Source organism: Notamacropus eugenii, chromosome 3 (genome assembly GCF_028372415.1).
Source record: "Notamacropus eugenii isolate mMacEug1 chromosome 3, mMacEug1.pri_v2, whole genome shotgun sequence".
In the NCBI taxonomy this organism is placed as follows: domain Eukaryota; kingdom Metazoa; phylum Chordata; class Mammalia; order Diprotodontia; family Macropodidae; genus Notamacropus; species Notamacropus eugenii.
The window spans coordinates 21,029,027-21,050,279 of record NC_092874.1 but is presented as its reverse complement, the minus strand read 5'-3'; the positions used below and the strand labels follow the sequence as shown (position 1 = coordinate 21,050,279).

At 47.1% G+C, this 21,253-nt stretch overlaps 1 protein-coding gene and 1 long non-coding RNA gene across 6 annotated transcripts in view; one reads left to right on the top strand and one right to left on the bottom strand.

The window, feature by feature from the left end:
* NOD1 (nucleotide binding oligomerization domain containing 1) overlaps positions 1 to 21,253 on the top strand; it is a 43,075-nt gene that overhangs the window by 6,715 nt on the left and 15,107 nt on the right. For 3 of the 5 annotated variants that reach the window (XM_072651070.1, XM_072651068.1, XM_072651072.1), the window contains exons 2-4: positions 13,221 to 13,525; positions 15,594 to 15,768; positions 17,638 to 19,459. In XM_072651070.1, coding sequence (XP_072507171.1) covers positions 13,325 to 13,525; positions 15,594 to 15,768; positions 17,638 to 19,459 — 2,198 coding nt within the window. In that variant the 5' untranslated portion in view covers positions 13,221 to 13,324. Of the gene's footprint in view, positions 1 to 9,992; positions 10,173 to 13,220; positions 13,526 to 15,593; positions 15,769 to 17,637; positions 19,460 to 21,253 lie in introns of those variants that run through there. The other 2 variants (XM_072651069.1, XM_072651071.1) reach the window with 2 other exon arrangements.
* On the bottom strand, positions 97 to 6,383 carry LOC140532521 (uncharacterized). The gene is made up of 3 exons (XR_011976558.1): positions 5,988 to 6,383; positions 2,654 to 2,859; positions 97 to 772 (listed from the first exon to the last, which is right to left on the bottom strand). It is a non-coding gene; the product is annotated as an uncharacterized lncRNA (long non-coding RNA).

Sequence of the window (21,253 nt, the reverse complement as noted above, 5' to 3'; positions counted from 1 at the left end):
TATACGAAGGTAGCCTGCCATGGTGTCTAGAGCACAGGGTAGGCCTTGGAGTCAGGAAGACCAGGGTTCACATCTTGCCTCTGACAGTTTTACACACACACACACACACACACACACACACACACACACACACACACACACACATACACATGCACATGCACACACACACATGCACACACATACCATTAAGGATGTCCTATCTCTGCAGCGCTGAAAGAAAGTGCACAGAAACCACATCATCAGAGAAAAGAGTCCCAGTTTCCCAGTAGACTCTGTGCCCATGACTTCCCCCAACCTGCAATTTTTCAGACTTTCTCATTTAACCCTCACTAGTTGTCTAGAAAATTTCATATCATTTCAAAAGAAAGCAAAACAAAACATGAGACTGTTGACTGAAGTGATTAAGGTGGATTTACAATATTTGTTTTGACATAAGTGTGGTTTTCAACATACCAAGGTTGCTAGCTAGGACATAAGAAAGACAGGCAGTGACTGGTATTTAAGCATTCCTTCACTTAGAGGTATGTATCTACTGTTTTTGGAGGATGGTTCTAGGTTCACTGAGGTAGAAGAAGAGTTTAGTTAAAATGAAATACCCACCCTCATTGAGCTTCTGTTCTTGGGGGATGATTCATTGAGATTAGGGACTTCTGATATGGCAACTCCTTCACAGAGAGGTTAAAGAGACTTGCCAAGGGTCGCACAGCCAACACATTTCAGAGGTGGGTCTTGAAGCCAGATCTCCTGACTCTATCCACTGTGAAGGTAGCCCCTGGGGAGAAGGTACAAGATGAAAGAGATCTCTGTGAGATCACAGGGGGAGTGTCTCTACCAATGGTGGGAACCTATGAGGACTTCCTGGAGGATATGGCATTTACTTTAAAGGACAGGTCAGCAGGGTGCAGTGGAGAGAGCATTGGCCTTGTTGTCAGAAGACCTAGGTTTGAATCCTACTAGGTTCAAATGTCTACTTGTGGGACCTTGGCAATTCACTTTTAACCACTTCAGGCCTCAATTTCCTCATCTGTAAAAGGAGGTAAGAGAGTGCCATGCATTTCAGGTATGTGTGTTCTTAGAGATCAGCCCCATTTGTCTAGACTGACATAGATATTGGAATAAATATTGGAAAAGAATATGAGATAAGCTCTCATGCTACATTCTGGCCGGCTAGGTGCTAGGCCTGAATTCAGGAAGATCTTAACAAGCCTTAACAGCTGGGGATTGACTGATCATTCAGTCAATAAGCATTTATTAAGTTGTTACTACGATTCAGGAACTGTGCTAAGGGTTGGTGATACAAAAAAGGACAAAAGACAGGCCCTACCCTCAAGGAGCAGGTACCTCATTTCTTGGAATTGGTAATCATATACACAGCTGCATTCTTTAAAATGACATTTGATTTATAGTGGGGTGTGTAATTCATAGCCCTTTGCCATGTATTCTCTATCCCTTGTCTCTCTCTCTCTCTCTCTCTCTCTCTCTCTCTCTCTCTCTCTCTCTCTCGCTCTCTCTCGCTCTCTCTCTTCCTCCTCCTCTTTCCTATTTCATTTATTCTTTCCATTACTTCCCATCATTGGCTTTCAGGGAGGCACATGTCAGTTAAGTTCTCGTATACAAGATCGTATTGGAGGAATAGCTCATTCTCTAAGGAGGGATCTGTGGATGCTTTATGAAAAACAAGTAAACACAACACAGCCAACTCTATCAATGGGGTGTTAATTGGTTTTGTGGCTCTCCTATGGTGTGTGAAGTACTCTGCTGGAATGCCAACCAACCAAGTGTCAAGGATGGTTCCAGAGTTATCTGTTAGTTCTTAAATCTTCTTTAGGCATCAAACAACCCTCCATGTTCCTTGCTGCAAATCTACAGTTATAGTGTCAGTAAGGTATGATGACAAGGCTGCTGATAATTTTAAGGAACTAGAGAAGCTGGCCTGAGAAGGGACTTGATGGGGAGGACATGATGTTCGGAGCTGTCCAGGCTGTTGTGCTGATGAGGTGAGAGCTCAATCTCCTTTGCTCCAAGAGAAGAACTGAGCCCTATCACCATCCTGCTCACTCTTCTGAACTCATCATGGCTTCTCATGGTCCTTCCAAAGTATGGTCCTCAGACTGAGTGGAGTGCTCCCTAAGTGACCAGACCAGTTCTCCTCTTGGACACAACATTTCTCTTAACACACTCTGATTCTATGTTGGATGTCTTGGCTGCCTTGTCCTAGGCTGATTCATTGAGCATGTAGCCCATGAAAACTCTCAAGTCCTTTCGAGATGCCCTGCCATCTAACAGCAACAATAGCTAGCATTTAAGGTTTGCCCTTTAGGATTTGCAAGGTGCTTCACAAATTATTTCATTTGATCTTCACCACAACCTTGAGACGCTGCTCCTCTAGCATCATGTCCCTCACCCTACACTGATATGGTTTGGTTTTTTAATCTAAGTGCAGGATTGTATACTCATCTTTTCTGAATTTTTATCTCATTAGGCTCTACCTAGTGTTCTAGCCTCCCCAATGTCTTTGGATCCTGACTTTGCTTTCTTTTGATTTATAAATTTGTCACATTTGCCATTGATGCAGTCATCTAAGACATTTATAAAAATGTTGAATAGCCTTGGATGAACGACAGATCTCTATGGCTCTAGAGTGAAGACCTACCTCTAATGTTGCTGTCATTCTAGTCATGACTCTTTGGGGCTGGTCATTCTAGATCCCTCTTCTAGATCTCTCGAATTGTACTGTTATACAGTCTACACTTTCATTCTCTCCCTTTTGTCCACAAAGATATCATGAGAATTTTGCCTTTCTAAAAATCTAGAACTGCTGTGCCTGTGACATTTCCCTGATATACCAGTTGAGTAACCCTGTTAAGAAAGAAAAAAAGAAAGTAGGGTTAACATAACCTGATTTTGATACACCCTTCCCAGTTCCTAATAATCATTACTTCCTTTTTTAAAAAAAATATTTCCTTATTGATAGCTTTTATTTTTATGTCACCAAATTTTTTCCTGTATCTCTTCCCCTGCTTCCTCCCAGAGAGCCATCCTTTGTAAGAAATTTAAAAAGAAAAACAGGAAGAGAAAAAAATGAGTACAACCAATCAATACACGGAGGTAGGGGTGGGGGTGGGGAGTCTTGACAATATATAGTGTTCCACGCCCAGGACTCCTTTTCCCCACCTGTATCGTCTTCTGTCTCTTCTTCAGCATCAGGCTTGTTCTTTATAATTTCCCAGCATTCATCTTTGGTTACTTTGTAACTGTTTTTCTTTCCATTTATGTATTGTATACATTGTATACATTGTTTTCCTGGTTCTACTGCCTTTACTTATATCAGTTTATATGAATTTTCCCCTGCTTCTTTTGTATTCCTCATTTTCATTGTTTCTTATAACAGTTACATTCCATTAATATATCATAATTTGTTTAATCATTCCCCAGTTTATGGGCATCCACTTTGTTTCCATTTCTTTGTTAGTACTAGAAATGCTACTATAAATATTTTGGTGTCTATAGAGCATTTCTTTTCATCACTAATCTTCTTAAGGCACAATCTAGCAGAGGAATCACTAGGATCAAAGATTATGAACACGTTAGACATTTTGTTTGCGTAATTCCGAATGGTTTTCCCAAAGGGGTAGTAGCAATTCACAGCTCCACCAACAATGCATTAGTGTGCCTATCCTTCCTTAATCCCTTCAGTTGGACTGTTCCTGTCATTTTTACCTCCCTTTTTAAGTACTCATTGGGCATCTCTTTAAAAATACATTCTAGACTTTTTCCAGGAAGGGAAGTAAAAATCTATTGGCCTATAGTTTAAAGGTTCCTCTTTCTTTCCCCTTTCAAAAACTGTAATTTTTTTTTCTGTATCCAGTCCTATAAGAACCCTCTTGTTCTCCATGGTTTTTGAAAGAACTCTGACAGTGTCTCAGAAATCACAGTCAGTTTCTTTCAGGATCCTGTGATAGATTTTATCTGAGCCTTGACCTTGTTGAGAGCAGGCAGCTGGGGAAAAGAATCCGAGTTCCAACCTACATACCTGCTCAAGAATCCCATCTGAAACCTTACTGTTCAGTCCCTTGGGTTGGACTCTTTGGCCACCAAGAGTCCTTCCAACTCTCATCTTCTCTGATCCCCAGCAAAGGATATTCTTGCCTCTCCTTGAAGACTTCCCATAGAGGGGAAACCATCTCTTCCTATTCCACTTTTAAATAACTCTAATTGTTAGGGATATTCCTGTCCAGTTTTTTGAAGGACTATCATATGGAGGAAGGAATGCTTGATCTATTTGGCTTCAGGGGGCAGAAATGCAGAGTCATGTTTTGGGTTGGCCTCAGGAAAGACTTCTAACATTAGAGCTGCCTCAAAGCGGCCTGGACTGCCTGGGGAGGCAGTGGGCTCCCCTCCCTGGGTGGCCCCTGGGCTGGATTGTAATAGAGATTCCTTGTGTGTGGGCGTATATGGCCTGTTTGGATCTTTGGTATGTGACCACTGAGATTCAATCCTAAAACCCTTTCGATCTGGCACGGTGATTTGTACCTAAGAGGCTATTAATAAATGCCATCTCACTGAATCTGGCCTCTGACACTAGCTGTGTGATAGAGGGAGGGGAGGGGGGCTGTCACTTTACCTGTTTCAGGCTCAGTTTTTTTATACATAAAATGGGATGGCAGTATCTACCTTAATAGGGTGTTTGTAAGGATGCAATGAAGGAATGTTTAAAAAGTGCTTGGTCTGTTTGAAAGAATAATTTAAATGTCAGCTGCTATTGCTGAGATACCCCAAATGCCCTTTTATATTTATGTTTTACAGCAAGAGTCAGCAAGCATTTATTAAACACATGCTGCATGTCAGGCACCTTGCTAGGCACCAGGATACAAACTAAAAACAAAGGGCTTCCTGCCCTCGAGGGCTTATAGTTTAGTGATGAGGGGACATCGTGCAAAGATACTGGTGTGTGTATTCAAATCTACGCAGACAGAGAAAGGCCAGGCAGTGGGGAGAGTCAGAGAAGGCCTCATGCAGAAGATGGCTCCAGAGCTGAGCAGAAGGGATCCAAGTGTGGATGCAGGGAGGAGAGGGTGCACTCCTGGTGTGGGGCCAGCCCATGCAAAGACAGAGACAGGAAGCAGAGAGTTGTGTGTAAGTAACAGCAAGCAAGTCACTTTGGCTCCCCCAGGAGAGCGTGGAGGGAAGTCATGGGGAATGGGGCAGAAGTAATGGGGGTATGAAGGGCTTTAAATAGAACACTACAGTTATTGTTCAGTCACGTCCAGCTCTCTGTGACCCCATTTGGGATTTTCCTGGCAAAGATACTGGAGTGGTTCACCATTTCTTTCTCCAGCTCATTTGACAGATGAGGAAATTGAGGCAGACAAGGTTAAGTGACTTGCCTAGGATCACCCAGCTAGTAAGTGACTGAGGCCAGATTTGAACTCCTGACTGCCGGCCTGGAGCTGTGTGCACTCTGAATGCCACCTAGCTCCTCTCAGGGAGAAGTCTACATTGGATCCTAGAGGGTCACTGAAGTTGATTGAGCAGGGGAATGACCTCGTCAGACCTATGCTTTAGGAAGTCCCTTTGGAGGGGGAGGAGGCTGGAGGCAGGGAGCCCAGTTAGGAGGCTATGAGTCCTGATGGCAGGTGATGGAGACCTGAGCGGGGTGGTGGCTGTGTGAATATGAGGACCCTACTGTGTGGGGAGAACAAACCTGACAATCCCCACTGTTATTAATTGACTGCTTCTGCCCACAGAGTAAAACCCCTTTGAGGACTTCCTCTTATTCGATTTCCTGCAGGCATCTTATTTAGACTGTGTCTCATTGCCTTTTCCTCCAGAAGACCTTCTAATTTACTGTCCCCATAAATAGACTTCCAAACTCTTTCAGATGTGGATGGCTTCCTGGGTGCCAGGTCTCCTGGAGTCAGGAAGACTTGGATTGAAATCCAGCCCCAGACACTTGCTAGCAGTGTGACCCTGCCCAAGTAACTCACCTTCTGTTTGCTCCACTAAAAAGTGGGTATAATAACAGCACTTCCTTTTCAGAGTTATTGTGAGGACCAAGTGAGATAATGATTGTAAAATGCCTGGCACCTAGTAGGCTGTCAGAATGCTTGTTCCCGCCTGACTCTCCACAGTGGGACAATATCAGCCAATGAATGTTTCATTCTGTAGCTGTTCAGATCCAGGGTGGCCTAGTGGAAAGAGTTTGGGATTAGGAGTCAGGGAACCTGGCTCTACTTCTAAGTAATTGTGCATGACCTTGGATAAGTCATTCCCCCTCTCCCGGCCTCAGCTTTCTCATCTGTAAAATGATGCCTGGTTCTGAATTTTCACCCCCATGATAGCCAGGGGGAGGAAAAAGCAAATGCACAGACTGAACCACAGGAGGAAGAAGATGAGGCAGGGGTCCCAGAAGTCCCATGGTGCTGGCTGTGGACGCCACAGGAGCAGAAGTGTGGAATGGCAGAAGGCTGGTCACCTCTAGGTGACATCACTCTACTCTGGATTGTTCCAGCTCTCCCCTCTGCCATCTGACAAGGAACTCTCACTATCATTCGATTCCTCCCTGACAAAGCACATGCATTGCATCTTTTAATGGAACATCTGCCTGCCTGAAATCATTTCACTAAGTTACCTGCCAGGGATGCTCTTGACATTCTGGACTATGATGTCTTTGTGGCTAAGCATGGCACTTATGTAATAAACCATCTTGACTTTTTTGGTTAAAAAAATGGGGGAGGTTCTATGCCATGAGGCTCTAATGAGGTCCCTTTCAGGCCTTGTGGTACTGTTGTCACTAACTGCTAAAAAGTGGTTCAGTTAATGGGCACTGTAGGAGGTCAGAACAGGGAAAGTTCCCAGGGAACTGCAGTGGGTCTCAGTGCATGTAGGCGCTTATCAATTACAGGTCTCTTTTCAAGAGACCTCTCTTTTTAAAAATTATAATAAAGAAAAGTCTTAGGAAGGTAGTAGAAATTAATGGGTCCCAAAATAAGCTTATGATGTCATCTAGGAAAAGTAAGTAGAAGTCCTTATGTGATTGTGTGATATGTGTGTGGGATGCCCCACGTGTGTGGGGAGATGTCATGTGTATAGATAGATACATAGATAGAGACAGGGCAGATGGAGGGTATCTTTAAAGGACAAAGCATTACCAGATGAGCATAACCAGCAAAGGCCCCTTGTGAAATGTGGTGTGTGAGCTGAGAAAGGAAGCCAGGGATTATTCAGAGAGGGAGGATTGAGGAGGAAGAGCATTCCAGGCATGGGAATGGCCAGTGCAAAGATGTAGAGAAGGCAGATGAAGTATTATAAATGGAGAGTGGCAGACAGGCACTGTGGTCAGGTTGTAGTCACAGAGGAGCGTAACGTGTAAAAAAGACTGGGCAGGTAGGAAGGCCCCAGCTTATGAAAAGCTTTAAATATTAAGCACAGGAGTTTAATTGGTCCTACAGGGTGACGATGTCAGACCCACACTTTGGGAAAGCCACTTTTGCAGCTGTACGGAGGATGGGCTGGAGTGAGGAGAAGGCATGAGGTGAGGAGGCTACTGTAGTAGTGAGGGTGATGTGTGTGTGTGTGTGTGTGTGTGTGTGTGTGTGTGTGTGTGTGTGTGAAGAGGATGAAAAGATCCAGGAAAGCAGACTGAGGAAGGAGAACCTGAGAGAGGGAAAGGTGGTCAGCAGTGCTACATGTTGCCAAGAGACCCCCAAGAACAGGGCCTGAGAATTAGATTGGGCAATCACAAGATCTCTGGTAACTCTGGAGAGATTGGTTTGACTTGACTGGAAGCCAGATTTCAGAGGCCATGGTTTCTAAAAGTCCTTTCCAGGGCAGCAGAAATCCTTGCGGCTAACTCTACTTCTCCCCAAGGGGCCACTGAGTTTCCTTACCAGGAAATGGAGCCCTCCATCACTGAGGGATTTCGGGAAGTCTCCTGATTTGCCAAAGCTCCCTTGGCTTCCTGCCCTCCCTCAGACATTGTGCAAAATCCTGCTTCTTCTCTGATGAGCTCAGTACCTTCCTACAAGAGTGAAGAGCTTGCCTCCCTGTGCTAAGTTCTCAGTGAGGGTCTGTGTGCAGCCTCTTTGTTGGCATTTCTGTTGAGAGGGATCGAGCTCTGGCAGATCATTCTAGTCTGGAGGCCTTCAAGTGATGGCTCAGATCACTAGTGGTATTTGGGCTTTGTTTTTTCCTGCTGCATAGACATTACCTAGAAATGGAAATGCAGATACATTGGCGTCAGCTCTGCTCAGGCAGCTAGGTGGCACAATGGTGCACAGAGTGCCAGGCCTGGAATCAGGAAGACCTACCCATCTTTCTAAGCTCAAATGTGGCCTCAGACACTTAGAAGCTGTATGACCTTAGGCAAGTCACTTCACCCTGCCTGCCTCAGTTTCCTCATCTGTAAAATGAGCTGGAGAAGGAAATGCAAACCACTCCAGAATCCCTGCCAAGAAAACCCCAAATGGGGTCATGGAGAGTTAGACATGACGAAAAACCACTGAACAACACCTGCCAACCAGCAACTCTGGGGAGCAGGCTTGTAGCGTAGAGCATGGCTAAAATTCCACGCCTCCCCTTTCCTGGAGAGACGAGATTCCTTCCCTCCCAGATCCCCTTGATTCTTCCTGGTATGTCCCTTCACCCAGGCCAGAGGCCAGATGCACCTGGAGCAGGTCCAGGACAGGTCCCATTTCTGGTATCCTTTACCCTCTCATCCTTTACATCCTTTATCCTTTGCATCTCATTTTTGGTGAGACAGTCGGGTTGAGTGACTTGCCCAGTGTCACACAGCTGGTAAGTGTTCATTGTCAGAGGCCAGATTTGAACTCAAGTCCTCCTGACTCCAGGGCCAGAGCTCTAGCCACATTACCCACTGTGCCACCTAGCTGCCCCTCCCCTCAGTCTAGTTGAATTGATATTCTTTGGCACAGGTCTCCAAAGCCCCAACCAAGCTTTGGGAGCACCAGAGTGGTGGCCTTCTGGGCAAGGCTGCCACTGGGTCATATTGACCTGCCCCTGGATTTTTGGTACACCCATGGGCTTCTGGGCAACAAGCTTCCTGAGCTCTCTGCTCCCGCCCCCCTCCTGCTGTCCCCTAGCTCTGGTTTCCCACTCATCAGCACCTGTATTTCCACAGATTACATACTTACAAAGACAGTAAGTCTGGACAGTCCACGTGAAGCTCTTCTGAGCAGGATTAAAATCCCAAACCATAGAAAGCCATCCTAGTTCATCTTGGGTTTGTGGCTGGCTCATCCTGGCCCCTTCCCTGCTGCCACATGCTCTGTGGTTCAGTGCCTTGGCTTGACCATAGTCCGGGACAAGCTGGAATTCAAAGTCAGGCCTTCAAACTCTACATCAGATGAAGAAACAAGAACCCTGAGAGGTTTATCATCTCACCCACATCATGGAGGCAGAAATTTGAACCCAGGACCTCTGAGTGCAAATCTCCCTTGCTTTCCATTGTCTCATACTGCCTGTCCTCTAGAAACCTTTGGTAAGGGAGGCAGTAGCTGGGACACTCATGGGGATTGGGGTCCCACCCCAAGCCTGGCTTCATCCTGGATGATTGTGTCTTGAGGCTACTTGATTCTTGGGAGAACCTGGGTACAGATTGGGGTACACATCTTCCTAAGTTTTGTAAACATTTGGGCAGTAACACAATGGCCTGCCTCCCTTAAGAAATAATTGTAGATTGATTAATTTAGGGGTTGAGTGTTGGTATTTCTGGAGAGCAGTCCATTAAAGCTCCCAGAGCCAGCATCAGGTCAGCCAAGGCTACCTTCAACCTTATATCCAGCATTGACAGATGCAATAATAGGACTAATGGTCATAATTTAGAATTGGAATGTTCTTTAGAGATCGCTGAGCCCAAACTGCTGGGAAGACACTGGGCCCAGAGAGCTTGTGTCCTGCCTAGGTCCGCACAGCTAGCCAGCATCCACACAGCGTCTGAGGCAGGATCCAAAGCCAGGTCTTCATGACCCCTCCCAAAATCCAGTGCACTATCCATTGTACCACATTGTCTCTCTCCAGTTACAGTAACAAACCAGATGGTTTTCTATTTTTCTTTTAAATTCTTATTCATCATTATGAGGCAAAGCTTGAATGAAAAAGGCTTTCATGTGAGTCAGAGACCAGATACATCAACTCTGGAGAGACTGGGATGGGTAAGGAGAGAAAACGCCTTGTCCTTCAAGAAAGAGGGAAGGTGGGGAGGGAAGACAGAGGGAAAACTGGAGAAAGTCTTTGACTCTTGAGACCTTTGTCAGGGGATCGCCAGGTAACTTACCAAGCAGAAGCATCTTCCAAGGGCCCTGAGAAATTAGGACAAAGGGGAGGGGAAAAAGAGGGGTGCAGTTCCTCCTTTCAGGCTATAAGTGAGCCCTACTGAGATGTCTGGGACTAATCCAAAGCTTCAGTAAGAGAGGCCAGAACTTGGGAGGCCACGCCCGCATTGCTAATACCAGACCCCATTCCTCTCTTGAGGTACTTTCCCTAAAGGGGAACAGATTCCAAAGTGAAAGGCCCAGACCCACAGCTTTCTATTTTAGCATAAAGTGGCTGCTTCCAGTTGCCGGCTTGTGTTTCCTGACTTTCCCCTGTGTTCCTGTGGCAGTTTTCAGAGGATGATTAGATGGACCTTGGAGGTCAGCTTGTCCACTCATCTCACTTTAGAGATGGAAAAAAACCAAAGCTCCAGGAACTGTGACTTGCCCCAGGGGGTGGGAGGGAGCTGAAAGCCCTTCATTTTACAGATGAGGAAACTGAGGAGGAGGGGAGGGGAGGAGGAGGTGTTTAGTGACTTGTCCAGCTATCACACTGGCAGGAAGTATCAAGCTGAGGTTCAAACCCAGATCCTCTGAGAAGCCAGGGAAATGACATGAATCTTGAACTTTAGCTGATTTTAAGCTTTGCAAAGAGCAGCTATAACCACAATACAGTGAAGGACCTACTGAGATTATTATCCCCATTTAACCAGCAAAGAAACTGAGTCTTAAGGAGGCTAAACTACTTGTTCAGTAGTCATGGAGTTCAAAGAGTCAGAACTTGAACCTGGACCAGGTCATGGACTCTGAGGTCACACTCACTCCCTCCAGAAATAGCTGCCCAGGGTCTGCAGGAGGGGGTCAGTCCCTGACCGTGGGAGGCAGGATGGAACTTGTGGCCTTGCCTTCATCAGTCAAGATGAGCTACCTGGTCCAACTCAAAGCTTGTTGATTGACTGTCTGATGGCTTGGTGCTATTGGCTGTTCAGAGATCACGTGACTGACCAGTCATTAGCAGGCTCCTTCCTGTCACTCAAGTGGAGCCTGGAGCTCTGCCAGGCCAAGCTAAACCCAATCTGCCTCTTCCTGGTTATGGCCAGTCTCACCCCAGAGTCTGGAAACCTGGATTCTCATCTTAGTTCTAATGGTGACCTTAGGCATGCTAGCTCTCTGGCCCAAAGTTTCCTAATTCATAAAATGAGGGCCTTGACCTAAATGACTTCTAAGGCCCCTTCTAGTACTAACATTCAATGCTCCACAGCCCTATGGTGCTGGTGATTCTAAGGCCTCCTTGACCTGTAAAACACCAGACCACGCATTAGTGACTGTTCCCTGAGCAGAGTGTCAAGGACTTGTGCCTAGTTTTCTTCATAAATTTTATCTCCATGCAACCTTTCCATCTATTGACTTTTCCAACTTTCTTTCCAGTTCTCTGATTTGTTCTTTACCATAATGGGGGTGATGGTGATGATTTTTCATATTTATATAATTCTTTAAGGTTTACAAAAATCCTAAATGTAGATTATCTCAATATACCATTCCAAGACAACTCTGAAGGACTTAGGGTGAAAAATGTTATCTGTCTCCAGAAAAAGAACTGATGATGTCTGAATGCAGATTGAAGCAGACTTTTTTAACTTCTTGGAGTTTTTTTTTTTTGCCTATGTTTTCTTTCACAACATGACTGTTGTGGAAATGTTTTGCATGACTACACATGTATAACTTCTATGGAATTGCTTGCCTTCTCAAATGAGAGCTGGGGTGGGAAGGGAAGGAGGGAGAGAATTTTGAACTCAAGGTTTTAAAAACCAGTTAAAAATTGTTTTTACATGTAACTGGGGAAAAATAAAATACTAATTAAAAAAATTAGAACCCCTCCATGAGGCTCTCATTCTGATGTCTCATTCCAGCAGGAAAATGAGCCTAGGTTCTCCAAGACTATGCACTAGTGTTGGCATGTGTGTGTGTGTGTGTGTGTGTGTGTGTGTGTGTTTGCCTAGATTGTAAGGTCCTTGAAGGCTATATCCCCTGAGCCTATCATGGTCCCTAGAACATAGTAGGTACTGAACAAAGATTGACTGATTGATTATCCATCCAAGGACCAGCCTAGTTAACTTCAGCCTGGGTACCAGAGGACGGGATTTTCAACTGGCCCCCATGACAAGAGTCTGTGAGAGCATCGAAGGAAGGCGAGGACAGCTCTGCATCAGTGAACAGGACACAATCATGGGTCCTGGGATCCCTGAAATGTGTTCTCCAAGATCAAATCCTGAAGTTCAGAAGTTCTTAATAAACCAGAAATGAATAAAACCATCAGGACCCAAAAAAAGAAGGGATGCCAGTGGGATTGGTTTTTTTGCTTGGTTTCCTCTTTTCATTCTTCATTAAGCAATTCCCACTCCTACTTACAAAATTCAGTTGCTCGATTTTAAAGAGAAAAGTTATTATCTGGAGTGCGGGCAGGCAAATTGTTAAATGAGTGTGAATAACTTGGTAGGACTGAATGTTTTGAAAGTAATGTATAGGTAACTCTGTCTCTCAGGCAAAATCTTTCCTTGCACCAAGTCACTGCCTCTCCTTTTTATCTCAGAGAGGTCCACAGGAAGCAGAACATGAGAAGAGTGCTAGCCTTGGAGGCAAGGAGACCTGAGTTCAAATCCTTCCCTATACACACTAATTAGCTGTGTGACCCTGGGCAAGTTACTTAACCTCTTTCTACTTGTTTCCTCAATTGTAAAACAGTGCTAAGAATAGCACCCACCTTCCAGGGTTGTTATGAGTATCAAGATATTATCTAATATCTGTAAAGGTATTAGCACAATGCCCAGTGCATAGTAGGGGCTTAATAAAGGTGGGTTCCCTTTCCTTTCTTAATTTCGGTTCCACAGAGGAAAATAAAGGCAGGGGTTTCTTAGTTTCAATAACAGCTTATTGCTTTTGTCTTTCTAGCTCTTCAGTGAGGAAGGAGAAGCAACAGGCATGAAGGGTCTGATTGCCCAAAGACCCCAGAGACAGATGCCACCTAAGATGAATCTGGGGAAAGTCCCATAGTCATGGAAATCCAAGCCCTCTCTGAGGGGACAGCAGGGCCGAAGGATGCCCACTCTTGCATCAGGCTGCTCAAGGTGGACCGAGAACGGCTGGTCACCCACATCCGCAATGTCCAGTGTCTGGTCGACAACCTACTTGTCAACGAGTACTTCTCGGTGGAAGATGCGGAGATTGTGGGTGCCTGCCCCACTCTGCCAGACAAGGTACAGTCTTTGATGGGTCTGTTGCCTCTCAGTGACCAGTGGGTGGCCCAGGGAGTCCCTCCTGTGGTCCCAAAGTTGGGAATGGGATAACATCAACACAGAGGGCTGAGTTACCCACTTATTCCTCAGACTTGTGTGTGTTTGATCTTTTTTCTTAATAGAAACTTTTTCTTTTGATTCAGTGGAAGAATCCCAGAAAATATCCTGGAGAAGGGACCTTGGCTGTAGAGTTAGAGAACCTGGGTTCAAGTCCCAGCTCTGATGCTTACTGTATGGGTGTGACCTTGGGCAAGTCCCTGCCCCTCCCTGGACCTCAGTTTTCTCATCTGTAAAATGAGAGGGTTGGATTGGGTGGCTTCCTTTTCAGCTTCAGATAAATGATTCTGTGATCAATATTCCCCTGAAACAGTTAAGCAAACCGACCTGAAAGACTGGTTGTAATTCCGTGTGTCCTTCGCTCTCATTGTTTGCTGTTTGTTAAAGGAAAGGCAGGATGTGTGTTTTCACTTTCCTGATTTGAAACTGACATAGACCATTGTATTTGCCTTGAGTTTTGTGGCCACAAAGTATTGTTTTCATTATTGTTGAAGTCACAGAATCATAGGGAAGGATCTCAGGATCCTCTAATTTAACTTGAACCTGAAAAAGCATCCCCACTATACCATGTCTGCATTAACAGATCCAAGGATGGGGAACCTCTGCCTTCCCAAGACTGCCTGCTCTGCTTCTAAGCAGGAGTGCAGTGTGCCTCCTCGTCACCCTGTCTGTGGTCCTTCTGGTTCCGTTCCCTCCTGCCTCTGTTTGCATGGAGGGTCAAACAGCTCCCAGATCACAAGACTAATCTCCTGCCTTGCTAACTCATTCCCTTCTGGAACTTTTGTGGTTCTTGCTTCTAACTGGTAAATGAGTCAAAGTAGAGTAAATACTGATGGAAACGTTCAGTCCTGGCCAGTGAAACTTGGGCAGCTGCTGGTCTAGCAAAGGGATGAACCCGAACCACCCACCAGGTGTAGAGCACAGAAATGCCTGCCTCCTAAGCTCCACAAAGGGGCAGGAAGAGGGGGGGCACACCCCTCTGCAGGTGTCCATAAGTATGGAGGATCACAAAGAGTATTAGATTTTTTTTTCAGTGTATTGATCAGTTGTTGATTTTTTTCCTCATCTTTTTCCAACAAAATCTTCATTATAAGAGACGGTTCTCTGGGGTGCAGAGGGATAGAGTGGGATGTTTAGATAAGAGTAAAAATTTGTTTAAAAAAAGTGGGGGAACAAGCACATTTCCCTTCTTAGATTCCTTCACTTATCTTTGGAGAAGTGTGGAGAGCTTCTTGTGACTTGGGGGCTGTAGCGAGTTCCCCACTGTGACTCTAAAGACCATTCTAGAATTTCTCAGATATGCTAAAGGGCATCCTCATTCATGTGTGGGTCTGAATTAGGGGCTTTTGAGCTCTTAGATTCTTTGATGCCATTTTTAAGAAGTAAAAGTATTTCAACAGCAACAAATCTTTCTTTCCTAAGTCCCTAAGAAGGAGCTCTGGAGATAAGGCAGGGACTTGGCTGTGGCCCTGGCAGTCTTATCCTCTGTCCTCCTTAGGCTGCTGTAGGTTTTGTCCCTGGAGAGTAAGGATGCATTGTGTCATTGCTAAACTGATCATGTATCCGCGAGGTCCATTTCTCCCCTGATGCTTTACCAACACCATGCCCTAGAGAGTGGTCCAAGCTGCTGAATATTTCCCTGACCTTCCTGAGAAGATCACGGAGTACCCCATTTGTGCCTGGAAAGAATGTAATGTTTGGGCAAGAGCAGAGATGAGGAGGGAAAAAAAGTTCCATAGGGGGTGGCCTTTGGGATTGGTATAAAAGCCTTGGCAGCCTTCTGGGGTTCTCTGGTACAGTCAGGCAGCCCATCCCAGGCTCTACTGTCTGACAAGCTGATGCAGGCAGCAACTCAGTTGGGGCCTAACCTGGGGGCAACACCATTCAGCCCTCCATGTGCCCAGGCACCTCTCCAAGACAAATAGAGCCATGGAGGCAAGCTGATGCCCTGCCTGTTTGTCGCTGCCACTAGGTACGTAAGATGCTGGACCTGGTTCAGAGCAAAGGGGAGGAAGTGTGTGAGTATCTTATCTCTGTGCTGCAGCAAATCCCGGATGCGTTCATCGATCTGCAACCGTGGCTGGAGGAGATCCAATTTTCGCCCTCAGAGCTTGTGAGGGGCAGAACAATTGTGAACACTGACCCTGGTAAGCCAAGAAGCCAGCTGGCAGAAGTAACTGGGGCATTATTAATGCCAGAAGCTTTGAGACTTCTCACAGCAATACCAGTTCTGCACCTTCCCCTGTCATCTCTCATAGGAAACATTGTTTTCTTTTTTAATCAATCAATCAGCGAGCAGTTAGTAAGCAATTACAATGCACCAAGCATTGTTAGGTATGAATACACAAATACAGTAAATAATTCCTGCTTGCAAGTTTCATGGAATCGATCAGTCAGTCAATCAGCAAACCATTTATTAAGCACCTACTCTGTGCCAGGCATTGTGCTTAGAGGTACAGAGACTGAAACAACTTCTACCCATCAGGACATTCCATTCTAATGCAGAGGTGAGGACTTAAATAGTTGTGTGCAGACCTGCATAAGTATAAAGTAAACGAATCTAGAGTGGCTTGGGAGGGAGGCTACTAGCAGAGGGGGGCTATCAGTAAAGGCTTCCTGGAGAAGACAGTGCTTGAGCTGTGCATGAAGGGCATTGCAGCCCCATGGGGCGACCAGTGCCAAGACAGAAAGGATGGATGAACAGCACATCTCCTGGCACACTTAGGTCAGGGTGGTCAAGCTGCTTTTTTAGTCTTTGTTACAAAGAATTTCTATCCCTCCCCATATACAATCTGGTCTCAAGTCTCACTGACTCCCCCTTTCTAACATCTCTCAAAGCTGCACTCCCTCTTTGCATACTGCTGCCCCCTGGTGTGGGATCCCATCACCTCACACCTGGACCATTGCAATTGCCGCTGGTGGGTCTGCCTGCCAGGCTCTCCCCACTTCCATTCATCCTCCATTCAGCTGTCCAGGTCATCTGCCCAGATTCCAGGTCTGATGTGACCCCCACTTTCAGGAATTCCAGCAGCTCCTTAGTACCACCAGAATCCAGTACAAAACCTCCTGTTTGGCTCTGAAAGTTGCTTCCACATACTCTGTGTTCCAGTGACATTGGCCTCCCTTTCTTACCACATGACATTTCCTCTCTCCACATTTCCCCGTCTTTCCCCCATGCCTGCGGTGCTCTCCCTCCTCATCTCCTCCTGTGTCCTCTGGCCTCCTTCAAGTCTCAGCTAAAATCCCAGGAAGCTTTGCTTGCTCCTCCTCAGGTCTGATACCTTCCCTCTAAAATCACCGCCAAGTTATCCTGTGTATAAAGCTTGTTTGTACAGGGCTGTTTGCATGTTTTCTTGTCTATCAGTATGTAAGCTCCTTGAGAGCAGGAGCCATCTTTGACCTTGCTTTGTATCCTTAGCCCTTAGCACCATCCCTGGCACACAGTAATACTTAAGAAGCATTTTATTGACTTGACTTGATCTTTAAAAAGGATGGCTCTCTGGGTCAGGCAAGAGGGTAGAAACATTTAGATATGAAGATGATGTGAAAACAAAAGATATTGATAAAATATTTTTAAAAGAATTCATGTTATAGGCAAAAAGTTAAGGTAGTTTTTTCCTGAATCACAATAGGCTGCTCCTGATACTAGAATCATTCTTGCACAAGCTAGAGAAAGCCAGGCTTCTCATTCTTGGAAATAACACTGCCCTCATATCTCTCTATTGCTTTCTCTCTCTCCTTCCTTCCTTCCCTCTTTCTCTCTCCCTCTCTTCTTCCTTCCCTCCGTTTCTCTTCCTCTCATCTCATCTCTTTCTTTCTTTCTCTCTCTCCCCCTCCTCCTCTCTCTCCTTCCTTCCTTCCCTCTTTCTCCCTCTCTTCTTCCTTCCTTCCGTTTCTCTTCCTCTCATCTCTTCTCTTTCTTTCTTTCTCTCTCTCCCCCTCCTCCTCTCTCTCCTTCCTTCCTTTCCTTCCGCTCCCCGCCCTGCCCCGGCCTGTCCCCTCCGCTCCCCCATCAGTGAGCAGGTATATCCAGAAGCTGCGCTCGGAGTGGGGCCGGGATTCCAAGTTCATCACCTCTTACAGTCAGAAGGAGGAGATGCTGCTGTCGGACACGTACACCGAGAACGTCATGGAGCTGCTGAATTTCCGCAATGAGAGCCTGGGCAGCGTGAGCAGCCTGGGCTCCCTGCTGGACGACTCCACGGGGGTCATCAACCAGGAGGGAGAGACGGTCTTCATCTTCGGCGACGCGGGCGTGGGCAAGTCGGTGCTGCTGCAGAAGCTGCAGAGTCTGTGGGCGAGGGAGGAGCTGGGCGCCGGGCCCAAGTTCCTGTTCTCTTTCCGCTGCCGCATGTTCAGCTGCTTTCCCCCGAGCTCAGCCCTCACCCTCCAGGACTTGCTGTTCACGCACAGCTGCTGCCCGGAGCTGGAGCCGGACGCGGTGTTCGCCTTCCTGGTGCGTTTCCCTCGTTCCGTCCTCTTTACCTTCGACGGCTTTGACGAACTACACTCGGCCTTCGACTTGAGCCAGGTGCCCGACGTGGCCTCCCCGCTGCAGCCTGCCCACCCCCTGGCCCTGCTGGCCAGCCTGCTCCGAGGCAAGCTGCTCCAGGGCTCGGGGAAGGTGCTGACCTCCCGCACGGGCGTTGAGCTCCCGAGTACCCTCATCCGGAAGAAGGTGCAGCTGAGGGGCTTCTCCCCTAGCCACCTGCGGGCCTACACCTGCAAGTTCTTCCCGGATCCGGCCCTGCAGATGCGAGTTCTGAACCAGTTGGACGCCAACCCCCACTTGTGCACCCTGTGTTCCGTGCCCTTGTTCTGCTGGATCATCTTCAGGTGCTTCCAGCATTTCCATGGCACCCACGACGGCTCCCATCACTTGCCCGACCAAACTGTGACTCTCACGGACATCTTCCTGCTCATGACTGAGGCCCACCTGAACCGGGCTCTGCCCACTAGCCTCCTGCAGCGCAACACTCGCAGCCAGGTGGAGACCTTCCGCTCGGGTAGGGAAACGCTGTGCGCCCTGGGCCGACTCGCCTACTGGGGCATGGTGAAGAATCTCTTCGTCTTCAGCCAGGAAGAGGTGGAGGCCTCGGAAGTGCAGGATGGGGACCTTCAATTGGGCTTTGTCCGTGCGGTGCCGGAGCCCGGGCCCATCGGAGACCAGCCAGCCTATGAATTCTTCCACATCACCCTCCAGTCCTTCTTCACCGCCCTCTTCCTCATCGCTGACGACAAGGTGAGCACAAAGGAGCTTCTGAAGTTCTTTGGGGAGTGGACGCCCAGGGGGCAACGGGCAGGCTCCCTCACGCTCCCCTTGCTGAAGCTGAGCTGCCTTGGGAGGAGCAACCTGGACAAGGAGGACCCCTTCCGAAACAATGACCACTTCCAATTCACCAACCTCTTCTTGTGCGGGCTGCTGTCCAAGGCCCAGCAAAGACTCCTCCGGCACCTAGTGCCAGTCGTGGCCCTGCGTAAGAAACGGAGGGCCCTCTGGAGGCACCTGTTTGCCAGCCTGAGCTATTACCTGAAGAGCCTGCCCCGCACCCACACAGGGCAGTTCAACCAAGTGCAGGCCATGCCCACCTTCATCTGGATGCTGCGCTGCATTTACGAGACACAGAGCCAGAAAGTGGGCCAGTCGGCCGCCAGGGGCATATGCGCTAACTACATCAAGCTGACGTACTGCAACGCCTGCTCTGCCGACTGCAGCGCGCTTTCCTTCGTCCTGCACCACTTTCCCAAGCAGCTGGCCCTCGACTTGGACAACAACAACCTCAATGACTATGGGGTGAAGGAGCTGCGCCCCTGCTTCAGCCGCCTGACGGTCCTCAGGTGAGGTGGTCTTCCAGGCTCACCCAACTGGGTGAGTGCCGCTGATGTGGTGGCAAGACCTGGGCTAGGTTCCTAGCTCTGGTTGACCTGGGCCAGCTTTCTTTTTTCATTCATTCGTTCATCCATCCATCCATCCATTCCTCCACTCATTCAGCGAGCATTTATTAAAAGAGCCTACCCCATTTGGAACTGCGGATTCACTAACAAAGGGAATAAAATCTCTGCCCTTGGGGAGGTTACATAATATCGGGAAAAGGTAAACATACACAAATAAGGAAATGCAAAATGCATACAATGTAATCTCTGGAGGGAGAATGCTGGTGCCAAGGGAAGAGAAGGGGGAAGAGCCTCACATAATGAAAATAGTTAATACTCGCATAGCACCTACTATGTGCCAGACGCAGTTCTAGGCACTTTATAGTTGTCTCACTTGATGCTCACAATAATCCTGGGAGGCAGGTGCTATTATTCCCATTTTATAATTTAGGAAACTGAGGCAGGATGCGGTGACATGATTTCCCCAGGGTCACACAGCCTGTAACTGAGGGCAGATTGGAACTTGGATCTGCCTGACAGGTCCAGCGCTCTGTCAACTGCAGCATCTAGATTAAACGAACAAATTTGGGCACAGTCGTTTAGAGGGTTTAGGGAAAGTCATTTATTGTGTACAAATGAAGGATTTCTGGGAGCCTTTGAAATGTAGTGGAAAGTCAGGGGACTGGAGTTCAAGTCCCCTGTTCAAAATCATCCTTGAGAGAGAGTATTTTAAGTTTTGCAAAGCATCTTACATATATCCATCCATTTGATTTAACAATCCTGTGAGCAAATGAATGAACAAAAACATTTCTTAAAAGTGTTTTCTATGTGCCAAGCACTGTGCTAAAGCTAGGGATACACATACAAAAGAAAGCTGGTCCCTGCCCTCAGAGAGCTTCCAGTTCATTAGGAGGAGACAACTTATGTGGAAGAAGGGGGACCAGCCCTGGATATTTAGACCTTCCCAGCGTTAGTGACTGGAGCCAGAGGGGAATTGATGGGAAGGTGTACTCCCAGGGGAGTGCACTTATGGTTATAGACCTGGGCAGAGAGGAGGGGAGCCAACAAGGTAATGGCTAGAGTGGAATCAGAAGATTGGCTGGAGCCAATAGCAACCACTCGCAAGTCAGGACAACACAGACCCCAAGGGGAGCTCCAGAGCTGACTGGCTGAAGTCCTCTGGGAAGGTGCTGCCCCTCTGTTGATTCTCTCTAATTTAGCTCCTTTATATCTCCTTAGTATGTAGTTGTTTGCATATCAAACCCCCCCCCCCCCCCCATTAGGGAGACCTCCTTGACAGCAGAGACTGTGTTTTTGCCTTTCTTTGTATCTCCAACACTTAGCACCATGCCTGGTATTCAGAGAGTGCTTAATAAATGCTTACTGACTCACCAACTGCAATTGAAGTGACTTCCTGCCTGCAGTAGGCAGCAAGAGGAGTGAGGCAGGCAGGACCAAAGGCAATGAGACAGCCAGGGCAGTCTGTTACATATGTGCAATGGATAGCCTTACCCCAGCTTTACAGTTAAGGCCATTAGGGTCCCAGAAGAGGGAGATAGACCTACCCAGGGTGACACATCTAGTAGGTTTCATGTCCAGGTGCCCCTAGCTTGTGCTGCCCCTCCCTCTTCAGGCCTCAGTTTCCTTGTCTGTGAAAAGAGCAGGTTGCACTAGCTGGTCTTTGAGGTCCCTAAACTGGAACTCGACGAGCCTGTGAGTGTCTGTGAATTTTCCACCAACAGTCCCTATCGAGGCAGC